Source organism: Erinaceus europaeus, chromosome 3, assembly GCF_950295315.1.
Source record: "Erinaceus europaeus chromosome 3, mEriEur2.1, whole genome shotgun sequence".
NCBI classification, from domain to species: domain Eukaryota; kingdom Metazoa; phylum Chordata; class Mammalia; order Eulipotyphla; family Erinaceidae; genus Erinaceus; species Erinaceus europaeus.
The window spans coordinates 162,510,507-162,528,564 of NC_080164.1; the positions used below are offsets into that span (position 1 = coordinate 162,510,507).

Consider the following 18,058-nt stretch of genomic DNA (forward strand, 5'->3'; position numbering starts at 1 on the left):
GACAGGTGATTGCATAAAACCAGTTTCCAATTTCTGCTCACTTTCTTGCTTGTAATATCAACATATTAAACAAGTAATATTCTCTAGTGGGAGTATACTAGACTATCAAAACGAATGATATAGCTCAACTCATTGCCCTAAAAGAACTGCAGATTCTGAAAGATGGTAATAGAAAAGCAAGTCAGGCAAGTATTAGAGATAGTTACTGAAAGTAAGACTTCTAGAGACTTGAAAAGTTTGGCAGCAGTAAACATTAGGAAACTAGGATGTCAAATAGTAAGGGAAGGATTGCAAGCAAGTCCAGCTGCACTGAAATACCAATTCTATTGATAGAACACTACCCACTCTATGTTGCCATCCTGTTGTAAAACCTTTAGAACGGAAGCTAATTCCCAGAAACTCAACTTGGATGCTCGTGTAGTAAAATAGTCTCCATTTAGGATCTTTGTTTTCTAACTATTACCTTGAGATTAGACAAAGGCAATTAAAAAATATGTCCCTTTTGCCTGCCATCACTTTTTATTACTTCTTTGCAATGATACAAATATAATTTGTAAAGCCTTTCTTTTAAATTCCTTTCAGTGTTATCCAGAGGAGCTTCCAAACCCTGAACTACTTCAAAGTTTTAAAGGAAATTATTATCTCTTTAAAAGAAAATTTTAAAAAGTTCTATGTGTTAAATAAATTGATGCACCATTGACACTAAATAAATATCTAACTGCCACCTGGGTACAAGAACCAGAGGTCTTACAGGTCTCTGGTGAAATGACACCGTGAAGAGACTAAGGCACGAGGAGTGACAAGGGAAAGTCAACCAAGAATGCTTTGTTTTCCTCTACATTCTGCATAATCCTTGATGTAATCCCCCTTTGTTAGAAAACCTTACACACTGCCTGCAAAATAGCTCAGTTGGGAGAGCGTTTGACTGAAGAAAGCCTCACACAGCATAACTATTTGCTCTCCCAACATACTCTATGAATAGAAGTATTACATAGAGAGGAAATATCTTTAAAGCTGTCATCAACCAGTCACTTCTGCAGGACTAACTGAAAGCCAGTAGATAACAATTGACAGCGTTAATAGAACACGATAGGTACTTGGGTGAAAAAGAGAACACTAACTGAAATAAAAAAATACACCCAAATAATTAGAAATTGTAAGCAAAGAAATAAATAAATAAGCATTATACTCTTTCTTGAGGCATAGAAAAACGATTATACTTTCTGTAATTAATGCATAAAATAAATAGGTGTTAAAGTATAAGATTTCATAACTGGTTATTTTGGGAAAACAGAACGTATGACTCATAGGAATTGTGTTTTTCAAAGAGGTTGCCTTGAGAGAGCATAAACATTCCAGTAATGTTGTCATGATTAAACGCATTTATATAAGTCCTCTTTTGAAAATCACTTCCCAGCATGTGTAGCTATCTTTCTTTTCAATCTCTTCAGTGACAGTGGCAGTGATACTGATAGCTCCAGTTTGAGGGTTGGGGCCTTTACATTGAAAAATTAGTAAAAGTCACTCAGGGTCAGGTGTGAAAGAGTCAAGGTGTATAGCCAATTGGCTAGTGATAACAATAAATAAATAAAAGGATAAAAAAAGAAAGCAGTTGAGGCTAACTTAATTACTCACTGACTCCACTATTAATACTCAAAGGAATAAATCCATTAGAAATGGATTAAAAAAAAACTAAAAACCTGTTGCGAAGTAAAGGAAAATGGGATGTAAAGATGGATAATATGGGGCACACCTGGTTTAGTGCACATGTTACAGTGTGCAAAGACCAGGGTTCGAGCCCCCTTCAGGGGGAAAGCTTTGTGAGTGGTGAAGCAAGACTGCAGAAGTCTTTCAGTTTCTCTCTCTCTCTACTTCCCCCTTCCTCTTGATTTCTGGCTATTTCTATCCACTAAACTGCTCAACACATGCATGTGTTTCACTTTAGTTCCAGTAAGAATAATAGAAGCACTATAGCTAAAACCGCAAAATCTATGCAGAGCAGATTTGGGAGAAACAAATCAAAGCCACATCAGAACTTCTTTGCAATGTGGCTATCAGTTTTCACTTTTGTTAAGAGTCTTAAGTTCTTCCCAGGTGTACATATGATCCCTCACTATAACCCATATCATGCTACATTAAATTATTTCTTTTTAAGTATCTATTTATTTTATAGAACCAAGAGAAATTGATAGGGAAAGAGAAAAAGACACCTGCAGTACTGCTTTACCTTTCTTGAAGACACACATACACACACACACACACACACACACACACACACACACACACACACACACTCCATACCCCTGCAGATGAGGACCAGGGACTTGAACCTGTGTCCTTTCATATGGCCATGAGTGCACTCAACCGGCTGCCATTAATATTATTTCATTATCTGACCCACAAGGTTGTGAGGTCCTGCTACATATTCCTGGTAAAATGAAGTCAATGAATGGATATTAAATAAGTGAATAAACAGCAAACATTTGGACTTATAAGTTCGGGATAGTTTTACTGAAGATATCTTCTATGGAATCACACGAATTGGTAGGTCAGTCACAAGCAAGAACTTCCTTTCTCTCTCTGCCTTTAGCCAGTTATGTGATCAAAGAACTTGACTGGAAACTTGCTAGTAAAAGAATTCTAAATGTGTTATTGCTTTATGTCTGTCTTACTGCAACTGGGGAACTGAAGACTTAAAAAAAATGTGTTTAAAATATTTTTTATCACTGGAGTGGGACGGTAGCACAGCAGGTTAAGCACACATGGCACAAAGCACCAGAGCCTGTGTTAGCATCCCAGTTCCAGCCCCAGGCTCCCCAACTGCAGGAGGTCACTTCACAAGCAGTGAAGCAGGTCTGCAGGTGTCTATCTTTCTCTCCCCCTCTCTGTCTTCCCCTCCTCTCTCCATTTCTCTCTGTTCTATCCAACAACAGCTATGACAATAGTAACAACTACAACAAGCACAACAACAAGGGCAACAAAATGGGAAAAATAGCCTCCAGGAGCAGTGGATTCGTAGTGCAGTAACCAAGCCCCAGCAATAACCCTGGAGGCAAAAAGTAAAAAAAAAAATATATATATATATATATCTTTACCACTTGGTTGCTTGGATGGTACTTACTAACATCTAACTTCCCTTGCAATAGTGAGAAAATCCAGCCCACTTGTAGGGGAAAAAAATACCTATCTTGAGCAAATTGTAGGAGCATGTAGGATGTCACTGGGAAAGAAACGAGCATTCCCTCAGACTATCACAATCTGGCTCTGCTGTGGAAGATGCTAACAGATCAAGGGAGACACAGACTGCCTACAACCCCAGGTCTTTCAGGAAAATTTGTCAAGTGCAGAATATCCATTTCCATATAGTGTTTACTCTAGTATTCTACCACCATGGCTTGAAATTTAGCAAGATAATTAATAACAGTATTTTGCAAGTGGCTTACAAAAATACCAGTATACTCCCTCCACAAATTTCACAACTCACTAGAATTATTGTAATGTATTTATATGTGTGTAAGTATGTATATGTGCATTTGTAGGTATGCATGTATGTGTGTATTTTCATGGGAGGGAGGCCAAAGCAAGGATCCACCATATGCATGTCAGAGGTGGAACCTGGGCTCCCAAGGATGCAAACTCTCTACTTCACCTGCTAAACTGCCTCCCCATCACGTATCTCTTTCTTTCTCTCTCTTCCTCTTTTTCTCTTTCCAACCAGCTTTTTCTCCTTCCCTCCTTCCTTTCTTCCTCTTTCATTTCTGGAAAGATAAATGCATGGTTGGTTTTAAAGCTAATTTGAGAATGTAGAGATATATGCATGTGAAAAAGAGAATGAGAGAGAGAATGCGAAATTGATGGAACACAAGGTATATTTTATTCCCTAGCACTTTCCTCAGGGCTTAAGTTTTTGTTTGTTTGTTTGTTTGTTTGTTTTCCTAAAGCTTTCCAACTCTTAAGTTTAGTTGAGAAATGTAGGCAATCATGAAGCTTCAGAAAAATACAACGTTGTATGTCTATCCCCATAGTACTTTGATTTTTACTATCTTGTGCCTTTGACGAAAAAGTTCCTCTCTTGGCCCTTTTTTTTAATTATTCAGTGAAAAGACCCATCAGGCAACCAGCTTAAAGAACAAAAAAAAAAAAAAAAAAAAGCAAAGAAAAGAAATAAGCCAAACGTTTTTTGAATCCCTTAGCAAATTCTGAAGTTTTTCTTTTTCTTTTTTTTTTCTTTTCCCTTTCGCAAATTGAGACTTTTCTGGTTCTGAGGCATATTTTTTTCTCCTTTCTTCTATAAGACATTTCTGCTTTTTACTCTGAGTGATGAAATAATATGTCTTCAATTCTCCTCCACAGATGAGCATTAGGAATAAAATGACAACCTAACTGCTATTTCTGAGCACAAGATATTCTTTTCTTTAAACTAATTCTCCTCAAAAAATAAAATGTTGCTTCAGCTCTGGGCATCACTGGTTCATTTTTATCTAGTCCTCCCCAAAGAGGGCTTGTTTACTCTAATATGTAATAGAAATCATATCCATCAATAGCCAGTGCTCTAGTGTTCTAGTGTTTGATTTTTTTCCACATTTTTATACATTTCCCCTTAGGAGCACTGAATATGCTAGAAAAATGAAATAAAGAAAAGTTAACTGATCTGCTCCACATCAGAGATCAAGACTAAAATAAATCTTACAAAATCTACATCTCCTGCTCAGCAAAGATTGTGACAACTAAAAGCAGAGGCACATCGTGTGGCAAATGCTGCTTTCAGATGTGAAGCGCTTTCTGCATCCAGTGTGTTTTTCTATGAAGCCGCAAGTGATGATTAATTTCTTTCTTTCTGATAACCAAATAAAATCAAAAAAGAATTCACAGCTGATGTGGCCATGCTCTTTTGGTTCTTGCCAATGTTAGAGAGCAGGGAAGCATCAACACAGGTCAACTCTGAGCACACAATATGTTTCACAAGTACTCATTACACAGTAACTAAAGACTAGAAATGTAGCGGTATGTCCTTTGTTTAGCCTTCATCTAGCCTGACATTTCTTACCCTGAAATGAATTTACTGAGCATTTCTGATGTAGAGCTTTGTAAGCCAGGCACATATACATGGAGACTATAAAGTATTAATTATAAAAATTTTTTTTGCAAGTTGTGTTTGCTCTTCCTTCAAAATATGTATATGCTAATCTATCAATATTTAGTGGTATATGGCATATTGGCATATCCTGAACTCCCTCCAGGATAAAATAACAACTATTAGAAAACAGTTTCACAGAAAATATATTTACTATCTATATCATTATATATGAGATGTAGATAATATGTGAAAACATAAACAGTAAAACTAAGTTCTTCATTAAACTCTCAGACTAAACAGAGCAGTTACATAAGTTATAACTGCTTGCTTGCCTTTTGCAAGCATTGCCCTGTGCCATCCTATTTTAAAAGCTGTTCTTATTTATAAAAAAAAAAAAACCCATAAAGTTCAAGATTCGTATCTATGAGTACTCCAGAGCACATAGGCATGCATTTTTGTTTTTTGCTTATTGTATAAGGTAGATATTCATATAATTTATTACTGGAGACTGAAAATAATTTTCACTTGTCTAGGTGAATACAAAAAAAAACTACAAGGTGCATTCAGGAAATATTTTGCTAGAGTGATAATAGTGAATACAGACTAAATCATGAATTTTGTTACATTACTAAAATGTGATTATACAAAACACATCTTCCTTTATATTCCCTGAAAGTATACCAATAACTACACTAAAACATATGGATTCATAACTAATTTCCTACTTTCAGACACTGAATTTGAATGAACTTTCCAACTCAAAACAAGTTATTCCATCCTTCATTTTACTGATATTCTAGAGGTCCTGTAATTTTAGATGCATGTTTGATATCACATTTAGTGGACTAATAACCAACAATGGTTAGTTTCTAGACTACTTCGATTTTAAATTAGTTGTTTCACTGTGACAGTTTTATTTTAAAGAGAATGATATAGAAGTGATCTATAAGACTATGTAAAAACTCAAACAAAGCCAAAAAAAGATTAGTCAATCTCCTTATCATTTTGCTATACTCCCCTTTTCCAGTAGTAGAAAATAAGTAAGATTCTATAAATACATATAATACCTATTGTTAAGAAGACACTATATACTCTGTTGAAACAATAGTCTAGGAAACTTAATTATCTAGATTTGAAGCTTAATTTTTTTAAGTTATACCAGTAAAACTAAGACCTATTCAGATTTCAAATACAATGATATCGTATAACAGAACCAAGTATATTACTAAGGCTCATATTTTTAGAAATTTCCTTAAACATATACTTTATGGTGAAAGATGTCATCAATTCATATGTTCACACGTGTCCATAAATTAGGGAAAAATATATACCAGAAAGCAGAAGTATACAAGAGTCTGCAGAGATTACCACCCTCAACACTTCATCTGCACAATTCTAGCCTTTAGGTCCATGATTGTTCAACAATTTGTTTGGCTTTGTATGTTAACTCTCTTTTCAGCCACCAGGTCCCGGATGCCAGCATGATGCCAACCAGACTTCCCTGGACTGAAGACCCCACCAATGTGTCCTGGAGCTCCGCTTCCCCAGAGACCCACCCTACTAGGGAAAGAGAGAGGCAGACTGGGAGTATGGACCGACCAGTCAATGCCCATGTTCAGTGGGGAAGCAATTACAGAAGCCAGACTTTCCACCTTCTCCAAACCATAAGGACCCTGGGTCCATACTCCCAGAGGGATAGAGAATGGGAAAACTATCAGGGAAGGGGATGGGATATGGAGATCGGGTGGTGGGAATTGTGTGGAGTTGTACCCCTCCTATCCTACAATTTTGTTAATGTTTCCTTTCTTAAATAAAAAAAAAAAGAAAAAAAATCACTATCATAGGTAAAATTATTACATTATTATTTTCATAAAGAATTTACTTCAAGTGGACTTAGGTGATATTTTCCATTTTAAGAGATATATATAGACTAGGGCCCATGAGATATGGCATATGAGCACATATCCATAAATTAAGGAAAAACATATACCTCAAAGCAAAGGTGCACAGTAGTTTGCAACACTTATTGATGCTATAATTTCTATCAGGCCACCCCATCACCTGGGGCCCTAGTCAGGAAGTCCTGAAATTCCCATAGAAACATGATGGGCCAAGACCTCTAACAGATCCCTTTCTTCACTGTCACTGGTCATCTCCGTCAGAAACAACATAATGAATACCTTTGTGGGCCCCTATAGGACCTTGCCCTCAACTGGACCCCTCTGTGGATCAACAATGGTAGGGAATGTTCCATTCTCAGAAGGGAGGTCAGATAACAAATTCTACCAACTACTCAAGGAATATGGGTCCTGAAATTAGTATAGCCTGGAATGTTCCTAGCCATGACCAGACCTACAGGGATGTAGAGGTTACACAGGCTCTTGTGCTGAATATGGGCCCCAGATCAAAGCACTGGGGTATACAGTTAACAATATTTATATACTTTTCCCTTATTTGGGAGCTACTCTCTTCCCTAATCTAGCTTTTTAGTCCTTTTTCCAACTATGACACCATCTTTCCAGACAATACCTTGGGTTCACCTGCATACTAGATATCAGACTCAGGCAAAAACTAGTAAACTCATGGGCCCCTTTGAATATACCTAAAATAGACCTACTAGCTTTTTCCAAAATGGAAATCTTCATCAGACCCCAAATCTTCATCTGCAATATTTTTGCCTTTAGATTTATTGTTAGTCAACAATTTGTTTGGCTTTATATGCCAATTCTTTTTTTCAGCCACCAGGTTTCAGATGCTGTCTTGATGCCAACTGGACTTCCCAGGACAGATGACCCCACCAATATGTCCTGGAGCCCAGCTTCCCCAGAGCCCTGCCCCACAAGGGAAAGAGACAGGCTAGGAGTATGGATTGACTTGCCAACACCCATGTTCAGCTGGGAAGCAATTACAGAAGACAGACCTCACAATTTCTGCACCGCATAATGATCCTGGGTCCACACTCCCAGAGGGATAAAGAATAGGAAAGTTATCAAGGGAGGGTATGGGATAGAGAGTTCTGGTGGTGGAGATAGTGTGGAATTTTACCCCTCTTATCCTATGGTCTTGTCAAGATTTCCCACTTTATAAAAAGAAATAAAAGTGACCAAGGAAGCCAAAAAAGAAAAGAAAAAAGAAAAAGATAAAGAAAAGAAAGAAAAATGTATTTTGGAGCCAGGTGATGATGCACCTGGTTGAATGCAAATGTTAACAGTGTTCAAGGATGCAGGTACAATCCCAGGTCCCCACCTGCAGGCGGAAATCTTTACAAGTGGTGAAGCAGTGTTTCAGATGTCTCTCTCCCTCCCTATCTCCCCATACCCCTTGATTTCTGGTTGTTTCTGTCCAATAAATAATATAAAGATAACAAAAAATTAAAAATCTGTACTTTCAATATATAATTAAAGAAATAGAACAATATATTTTTGGAGAAAATTCATAGGTCATATTTTAGTTGATTGCTTAATGAACACCTGAAAGAAAACTAGAGTCACAGAAAAAAACTGCCTTAAGTAATTCAATTTCACTTTATTTTATTTCAAACAGGTGAATGCCTAGAAAAATAATCAGGATAGGATTTTTTTTTTTGGTAAACAAAATGCACATTTTTAACATCTTCTAGGTAAAGTGACTATATTAAATCATATTATTTACCTTATATGAAATGACAATAAAAATTAAATTTATTTTTGGTTATACTAATAATACATATAACTGATTGTAAATGTGAAGTGAAATGAAAATTAAATTGAAGAACAAAAAGGGAAAATATAGATATTAATTATTTCCAGAGCTAAAAATAGAGTGGATAACTGTATATTATTCCAATATCTACCTTTCAGTCTTTTGATTTGCAGTTTTATGAAGCTTTAAGGTTAAACAATTAAAAAAAAAACTGGAACGAGTGCCTTAACTTTGACACCACAGTAAAAAAAGTATTTATATACGGAAGTTAAAGTATCACTGAGGCTTTTAGAAACAAGGGAATTCGGTCCCCTTCTCCTAAAACTAAGAGGCTGTAAAATAGATGTGTCCCCCCGTGCTTTGCATATGAATGGTGAGTGGTTGAGCATGTGGCCTCTACAGCCAGACTATCTGTATTTAAACTTCAGCTTTGCCAATTAAGAAACTGTGTGACCATGAGCAATGTACTTATCTCTGCTGTGAGTCACTTTAACTCACTTACAAAATGAAGATATTCACAGGTACTATCACTACTATGCAGCATGTTTATATCTACTCAGTGCATGAATGTAAGTGAAAGATGTCAAGTGAAGGAATATAGTATGCAATATAAATTAAATTGCTATAATATATATATTATCATATTAAGTTAAAATTTCATGAGGTAAGAACTTTTTTAAAGGGCTGGGTGGCTGTGCACCTGGTTGAGTGCACACATTACCATGCACGAGGACCTGGGTTCAAGTCCCCAGTCCTCTTTGCAGGTGGAAAGTTTCATGAGCAGTGAAGTAGCTAGCATGATGCCGACAGACAGACTTCCTTGGACAGACAACCCCACCAATGTGTCCTGGAGCTCCGCTTCCCCAGAGTTCTTCCCCACTAGAGAAAGAGAGAGACAGTATGGATTGACCTGTCAACGCCCATGTTCATCGGGGAAGCAATTACAGAAGCCAGACCTTGCACCTTCTGCATCCCACAATGACCTTGGGTCCATACTCATAGAGGGTTCAAGAATAGGAAAGCTATCAGGGGAGGGGATGGGATACAGAGTTCTGGTGGTGGGAATTGTGCAAAGTTGTACCCCTCTTATCCTATGGTTTAGTCAATGTTTCCTTTTTATAAATATTTTTTTTTAAAAAAGCTGTCTTTCTTTCTCTCCCTCTCACTTTCCCCCTTTCCTTCTCAATGTCTCTCTGTCTCTATCCTATCAAATAAAAACAAATATATATATATATTTAAAAAAAGAAATCTTGCCTGACTCTTTACTTCTGTTTCTCACGTATGAAACGGTATACATAATGCCATAAAGGGCATATAGTTGCCACTCACTAACTGTTGTCTGTTAGCTGTATGTATGTGATTACATGTACTGAATACATATAAACATACTACTCTCCCTAAAGATAAACTTTTGAAGACAAGAAATTTCAGTGTCAAAGAAAACTGCAATGAAACTAACATAACCTTATGCAAAAGTTTGGGGAAAAATAGAGTTTCTCATTTCTCATTGCTTAATGTCCTCTAGAAATGCCATATCTGCATCTAGTCCAATGTAACTACAGTAGATATCAGATTTAGATGCAGTAAAGAATAATAAAAAAATCTCTTAAATCTATGCCCTGATTATTTACCTTTTAATATAGGGGATCAAATGTAAAATTAGAAAGTTACTTCTTAGGAAAAGTCTATTCAACTGTTATGCTTCATTGCCTAGACATTTTGATTCAAGGAGAGAAGTAAAGGAGTTCCTTTTCTCACTTTTCATGAGTTTATCACATATTCTGTTAACAGAAATCAAAACTACATACATTAAAGAAGGTGAATCTATAGTTCCCAGGTTGTGCGACTGGTGTCTTATTACAAGGATTCAATTTGGGATTTATTCTGGCCAATGTTTTGACTATATGTGGTGCTGCAGAGGGTTGAATCTGAGATTTCTCACATGCAAGTCTGTGCAATGACTACACCATTTCTCTGGTTAGTTTGTATTTAGTAATTCATTAAATTTCATTTATTAAACTTAATAGTTTAGTTACTTTTATTTATGAATTCATTTCTTGTTACTTGATGGACTCAGGAATTTCCTTTGGATAGACAAAGGGGCACAGCATAGTACCACAGTTCTTATATTGCTTCTAACCTTCCGTATGATGCCTGGACTTTAACCTGTTCACTCATATGCCAGTGCATGCAGGCTACTTGATGAGCTAGCTACCTCTCTGGTCTGCCCTGAATGATTTTTAAGTGGTATAGCAAATATGCTCTTGAAATCTTTTTTAAAAAATTGTACACCAGTGTTAAATAATTTTTAAGTTCTTTTAAAAATTTTTTATCTATTTATTTATTTATTTTTCCTTTTGTTGCCCTTATTGTTTTTTATTGTTGTTGTAGTTATTATTGTTGTTGTTATTGATGTCGTTGTTAGATAAGACAGAGAGAAATGGAGAGAGGAAAGGAAGGCAGAATGAGGAGAGAAAGATAGAGGGAGAAAAAGAAAGAGGGAGAGAAAGACACCTGCAGACCTGCTTCACTGCTTGTGAAGCGACTCCCCTGCAGGTGGAGAGCTGGGGGCTCCAACCAAGGTCCTTTTGCCTGTGCTTGTGTTTGGCGCCACGTGTGAGTCGCTTAACCTGCTGTGCTGCTGACCGACTTCCCACCAATGTTAAATAAATTTTAAAAAATGGAAGAAGGCATAGTGACAAAAATAATCTTGGATGAGTCTATGGATATATGTCATGATACAAAGTTTACTGGTCACATGCAAAGCGACATGTTGAAGCATCAATCACTTGCAGTTTGTTGCCTGCCTCAGTGACATGCTTGGCACTGTCCATATGTCAAGACAAATCAGAGACACTGAATCTTTGTCAGACCAATGATGCTGCTGTGCATGAAAATTCACATAACTGTCTTTTGAATAGAGAAATTATTAAACCTATGTTATTACTGCTTAGCTGACTTCTTTCTCACTTATCTCCCACTGCTTTTCATTTGGAATTTAACGGTTAAAACAGTAAAATTTAAGAGTAAGTAGAAATACAATCTTATACTTACAGATGGCTTTTAAAATATTTATGTAAATATTGAGTCTAAAATTATTAGTATACCTGCATGCATTTGTTGATTGCAAAATTAAAATAACTAAGATGCTACTTAATAGCACAAATGAAAGTAAAAGCTGAACATTACACAAAGAGCACAATGGCATGCATAAAGTTGACCTATAATAAAGTGTAAAATAAACTGCAAGTTGTATGCATATGCAATGACTATTATATTTATTTTTCATCAATTCTAATAACTCATCTATGATGTTGCCTTTTGGAATTATTTTGAGAATGGAAGGTTGCCTTTGAGGTTTAAAATATAAAATCTTACAACTGTACAAACTATGTGTGATGAATGACAAGTTTATGGACAAGTGAGTAGTCCAGTTCCTTGAATATTTGCTTTGACCAAAAATGAACTCTACTTTGAGCTGAATCACGTTTTTGCAATGACTGATAATATAAATTTATGTCTCAACTTCCAGTGTGACTATATTTGCACTTAACACCTTCATGGAAATAATTATGATTAGACAGATGAACCATAATTAATTGGTTACTTAACTAATTAACCATGAATTAAGTTCTGATATTCTTAAAGGAAAATGATTGAACCCACGTACTTTAAGAAGGATACAAGTGAGACTTTAAGAAGGATACAAGGCTACTCATTTATACACCTGCATTGCATGTAGAGGTGGTGAGATCTAAGAGAGCTTCTGTCTCACTTTTACCCAGCTACACATACCATGTGTTGATAGTACCTATCACATGAAGTCTTTGGAAGGGAGTGGGATAATGTAGTAGACCCTTGGCGCAGTGAGCAGTACCGAATAAAAACTCCTTATTGGATAGTAATTGTGAGAGTTCAGGCATGTAGAGTAAAAGGAAAACTCTTGGCAAAGAATGCATGACCGGAGGCAGCTGATGAAAAGTGATGCATTTTTTCAAAGTGTCAAAATGAGTAATATTAGCAAGGCTGAGAGTTTTTTCTAAACTGCTTGCTCTATAGCAAGAAGCCACTCTTTCTCCTTTTCGAAGTAGATAGCAAAAGGCACTGAAAGTCAGACAATAGACAGTGTGTACTGGCATATGCAGTTGCCAACAAATGTTGCATTTTTATCAGAACATCAAGAGGATAATAAAATCTACAATGAATAATGACAAGAAAGTCTAGAGGGGGCAGGTGGCGGCACACTTGGTTAAGCATACACACTGCAGTGCCCAAGAGCCTGGGTTCAAGCCCCTTGTCCCCACCTGCAGGGGGAAAGTTTCACAAGTGGTAAAGCAGAGCTGCAGGTATTTCTGTCTCTCTCCCTCTCACCTCTCAATTTCTCTCTGTCTCTAACCAATAATAAATATTTTTTTAAAAAAAAGAAAATCTAGAGATTTCAAAAGTTTGTCATCACAAATTAAAACTAAACCAAATCTCTTTTAAGATGTAATGGTGAAAATATCCCTTTGGGAAATTCCTGGATAAGAAGACATGGCTTAAGGTGCATTTGTTTTTACAAACTCTCAAATAATTGTGATCCCACTGATCCCTGTCATGTAAAAGAACAAGGGTTATTATGTAAAATGACAAAGAAGAAGGAGAAGGAGGAGGGGGAGGGGGAGGGTTTCATAGAGTTCAGGACTTATACAAGGTCATACTAATCAGTTGATAACAATGTCAGGTCAGCAAAACCAATTTCAAATTTCCTTATTGACCTGCAGAGAGAGAGAGAGAGAGAGAGAGAGAGAGCTAGGGACCCTCAAGAAGTGAGTCAATAAGATAAATTAAGAATTTCAGGTGTTATAGTCGAAATTTTTATAGTGGAATCTAGCCTTTACAGCCAGGATTAACATTATGGGGTCGTGTTAAAAAAAAAAATCAGGTTTCTGAGCTCTTGTGCCTACTAGAACTTTCTGATAACTCTCTTCTGACCTACTAGAACTTTTTGATAACTGACTTACATTAGGAATGATGAGACATAACTATGTGACAATAAGGTAACCACTATTCTTCTACTATAATAGTCTAATATTAATAGTAGAGATAAATGAGTTAATTGTCAGTGTTTTTTTTTTCTTTCCAAAGTATATGAACAAAAAGTGGATGGAGACCAAACAGCTAAACTGAAAATGAAACAACATTCTAGATTAAAAAACAACAAAAACAAAAACAGACAAACAAAAACTCACCTGGTATAAATGGAATTAGATATTTACTAATTTTGCCACTGATATTGCACTCATACCAAATCATAACATTCAATGGTTTCCTTATAGTCCTCAGGAACCTTGGCCAAAACCCTAACTTCTGTCTTCATCAGGCCTGAATATTTCACCCTATCTCCTATTCTCTTAGCTAGAGTTAGAGACATTTGGTGCATAGAGGTGTTAAATGTGTAAACTTACAGTACAGTATACCTCTTTAAAGTTCTAATTAAAATCCCCATTTTATAAAGACTAGTTGGGGCTTAGTCACCTACAGTTTAAAGCAATTTACAACCAGTGTGCAGAAGACTGAAAGGGACTGCTTCAGAGGCCATCTGCGATTTCAGGAGTAGGCATCTTAGAGGATCTGGACTCCTAAGGATTGCTTTTGTGTTGTAAGGCAGACGTTTCAGCTCCTGCACTTCACTGCCCACTTCTCCCTAGAAGAGGCCAATTCCTTCTCTAGAGCTCATCCCTTAGTCAACCAAGTATACATTTCTCATCATAGATATCTTGTGCTTTCACCTTTAAAAGTGACTGCACACTATAAGCACATAAAAGGAAAAGGAAATCTCTATTATCTGTGAGGATGGGTTGACAAAGTAAATGAATATCTACAGTACCATAAATGGATACATATCTCTATTTGTACATATATGTATCTATGCTCAGATAAGCATAGCTAGAAAAATAAAAATAAAAAACAAACATACAATTGCATGCTTTTCACATCCCCTCAAAATATGTCAGAAGTCTACTGTGTGGCTAACACTTCCTTTGATTTCAGCAAGTTTGCATCAGTTTAGTTGTATTTTTTTTTAAAGGTGGCATTTATAACCACTATGAAGAAGAAAGAAAGGGAAATCAGGGAATTGCTCACTTTCTATTGAAGTAAGAGTCACATACCACACAGAGAAGGTAAGAACTGTAGCCAACAGGTACCCTTTTATTATGGAGACATCTACCCAGCAGGGAAAGAACAACATTTAGGATGCTTTGGAATCTGATATAAAAGTGGCCATACCATATCCCAGGGACCTGGCCTGGATGGATCTCCAGGTCATCTAACACCAAATTTCTGGTCATTTGTTCCTTTGCTTTATGACTACCTTCTAAATATTGGGCACTCTAGGAAGCACCAGAAATACCTATGGAACAGTACAAACTTGGAACAGTCCCTCAGTGTTCACTTATTCCTTTACTTATGTGTATAGTGTTTGTTTGTTTGTTTTTCACTGTCTTGCAAGTGAATGTAAAGGCCTCATTCTGCCCATCATTATATTTAACCACACCAGAACATTATGTATTAAACATAGAGCAAATCAGCCTACTTGTATAAAATGAAGTCAAGAAAGACAATTATACACATCAAAGTAAAGTGTTTTTTTTTTTCTTAAGGGGAGAGGGGGAGCTCTGTAGACAGCATAAAGGTTAAGCAAAAGACTTTAATGCCTGAGGCTCCCAGGCCCCAGGTTTAATTCTCCTGTAGCACTGTAAACCAGAGCTGAGCAGTGCTCTGATCTCTCTGTACCTTCCTCTAGGGATATCTAATTAAAATAATTCAGATCAAATAACTATCAAGAATAATTGCTAGAATTAAAAAAAATAGGTGTTTTGCAAAGTTATAAATAGGAAGTCATTTCTAGAAAGCTATTTAAAACAGAAATAAGTTCCTGAGAAACCTGGTTCTTATAAAATAGGTTCAAAAGTTATCATGGTTAAAGTTATTTTTTCACATATTTGAGATATTATTAGTATTAGTATGTGGTGTTATTATTTATAAATCAGGTTAAACATGTCTGTCTTCAAAATCTATCCACAGAGTATTCTTTGTGCTTGTAAGGTGTTTGAAAAACTTGGTATCCTTCAAGGATTTCTTTTGGGGAAAATTCTACCAGAATTTGAAACCATAAGTGTTACAATTTCCCCCAAATGCTAACTCCTTATTGTGTGTGTGTGTGTGTGTGTGTGTGTGTGTGTGTGTGTGTGTGTGTGAGTGAATACTGGATTATCAGAAAAGTCATGTGGTTTAAGCTTTTCTATGCAGAAATGTATCATAACTTTTCCAACAATATATACTGTCTATCTGTCTTAGGTTAGCTCCACCAGAATTGTAAAAATGCTTTCCTTACTTAAGTTGCCTCATCTCAGAACCAGGAACAGTGCTTTTTCTTCCAGACTACTCTAAGAGTATATTAATAACCATTACATCCTTTGAAATTTAAGAAGAATGATATATATATATATAATCAATCATTTTTCTGCTTTGTAACCTTCTTTGTAATATAACAATTCCTTGAAGATGAAGACTCATTATTTTCTGCATAGCCAGGACTTGAGCTGGTATTAGATATGTTAAAAAAATAAAAGTTATCTAAACCAATCTCTGGCACTTTTGTTTTTCTTTTTAAATTTAATAATGAGGAATAAATTTGTTGTCATAAAAATAGAATGAATGTCTAAATGGTAAAACATATACAGAAATAGATGGTTTTGTTCTATCTTCATTTGTTCACAGGTAATGCTCTAAATGGAAACTCCCAGTAATAAGGGAGACTCAACGCGAATAATTATTGAGAGGAGTAATGTGGTGGGAGAGGAAAAAGCTAGACAGGAACCAATGGTGACATGTTTCAAAGCAGAGGGATAATAAATAGTACACTTTCAAAAACTTTATGTTGTTGTTAAATGCTGCTGTAATAATATGGTGCTGGTCATTCTGATTTAATTTAGTAATATACTAAAATCCTTGAAAGTGTTAAGAGTTTATTTTTAATTCACTATAATTTCCTCTCATAATGGTAAAGCTGTCAGTTTCCCAGTCTAAACTAGAGTACTGGCTCTCAGCCCTTGTAGAATGCTTCTATAGTAAGACAAATATTTAAGAAAGCCACCAAGAACAAGAACACACATACGCACACAAACACAACTAAAGCAATGATTCCACAAGATGTTTGCTCTCACTATATGGGTAGCACAGTTGACATTTTAAGTTTAATTTCCTTTCTTTCTGCTCATGGGAGAAACTCACAGAAATTGATCAACTCATACACCAACAGTGTATTGGGACACAAGTTTGCAAAATGCTGTCTTAAAATGTTCTTCCTTGCTAATAGCTTCTTAAATAGTCCCTTTAGGTAGTTTTACACTTGATTAGATCCAAATTCTAGGCATTTGCATTTGTCTGTAACTTGTTTTTGAGTTGATGTGATCTGTTATAGGATAGACATTTTAATCTTATGCGAATTTCTCTACCTGGGATAAGGAAGCATGACATTTCGAGAAGTAGAAAAAGTATCTATTCATGAGTCTTTTTTTTTTCTGACTCTTACACTCAAAAAAAAAAAAAGAGAAAAGAAAAAGTTGTAGGTAATTAAATTCTACACAGGAATTTCACTATAGCCTCAATATATTTTTTTGCAAAAATAAGTAGTAATAGGCTACAAAACCTACTATGAATGTCTGGTGGATGTGTATGTGTGTGGATATTGAAGTTTATTTCAGGACCAGGTGGTGGTGCACCTGGTTACGTGCACACATTACAGTGTGAAGGACCTGGGTTCAAGCCCCTGGTCCCCACCTGCAAGGGAAAAGTTTCATGAGTGGTGAAGTAGGGCTGCAGGTGTCTCTCTGTCTCTCTCCCTCTTTATCTCCCCTGTCCTCTCAGTTTATCTCTCTCTCTAATAAATAAATAAAAATTTAAAAAAAGAAAGTTTATTTCTTTTTACATTGGCTAGTACGTAGTTCCTATCACACCATATTTAATGATGTTCTAATAATTTATTTCTCTTAAAGGGCTTTAGATTTACAATAATTCACTGAAAATATTTTGAGAACCTAATTTTTTTACAGTATTTCAGACATTTAATATTTCAAAACTTGGGGTAAACTTTAATAAAACAGATGATATGGTAAATATATTATAAAACAATTAAAATTTTCAAAGAAATACTTATTTTTAGGCGCATAAACACATACAACATAACAAATAGAGACAAAAATATGCAAACAGAAAGTGTTAGATCATGCAAACAATTCCCTGATTTACCTAGAA

At 35.9% G+C, this 18,058-nt stretch overlaps 1 protein-coding gene across 10 annotated transcripts in view; it reads right to left on the bottom strand.

Annotated features, from left to right (window-relative positions):
* PCDH7 (protocadherin 7) overlaps positions 1-18,058 on the bottom strand; it is a 509,559-nt gene that overhangs the window by 479,987 nt on the left and 11,514 nt on the right. The window contains exon 2 of one of the 10 annotated variants that reach the window (XM_060188240.1): positions 8,601-9,637. The exons of the other annotated variants lie outside the window; for them this stretch is intronic. Within the exon in view, the coding sequence (XP_060044223.1) occupies positions 9,551-9,637 (87 nt within the window). The 3' untranslated portion in view covers positions 8,601-9,550. Of the gene's footprint in view, positions 1-8,600; positions 9,638-18,058 lie in introns of those variants that run through there. 10 annotated transcript variants of the gene reach the window in all.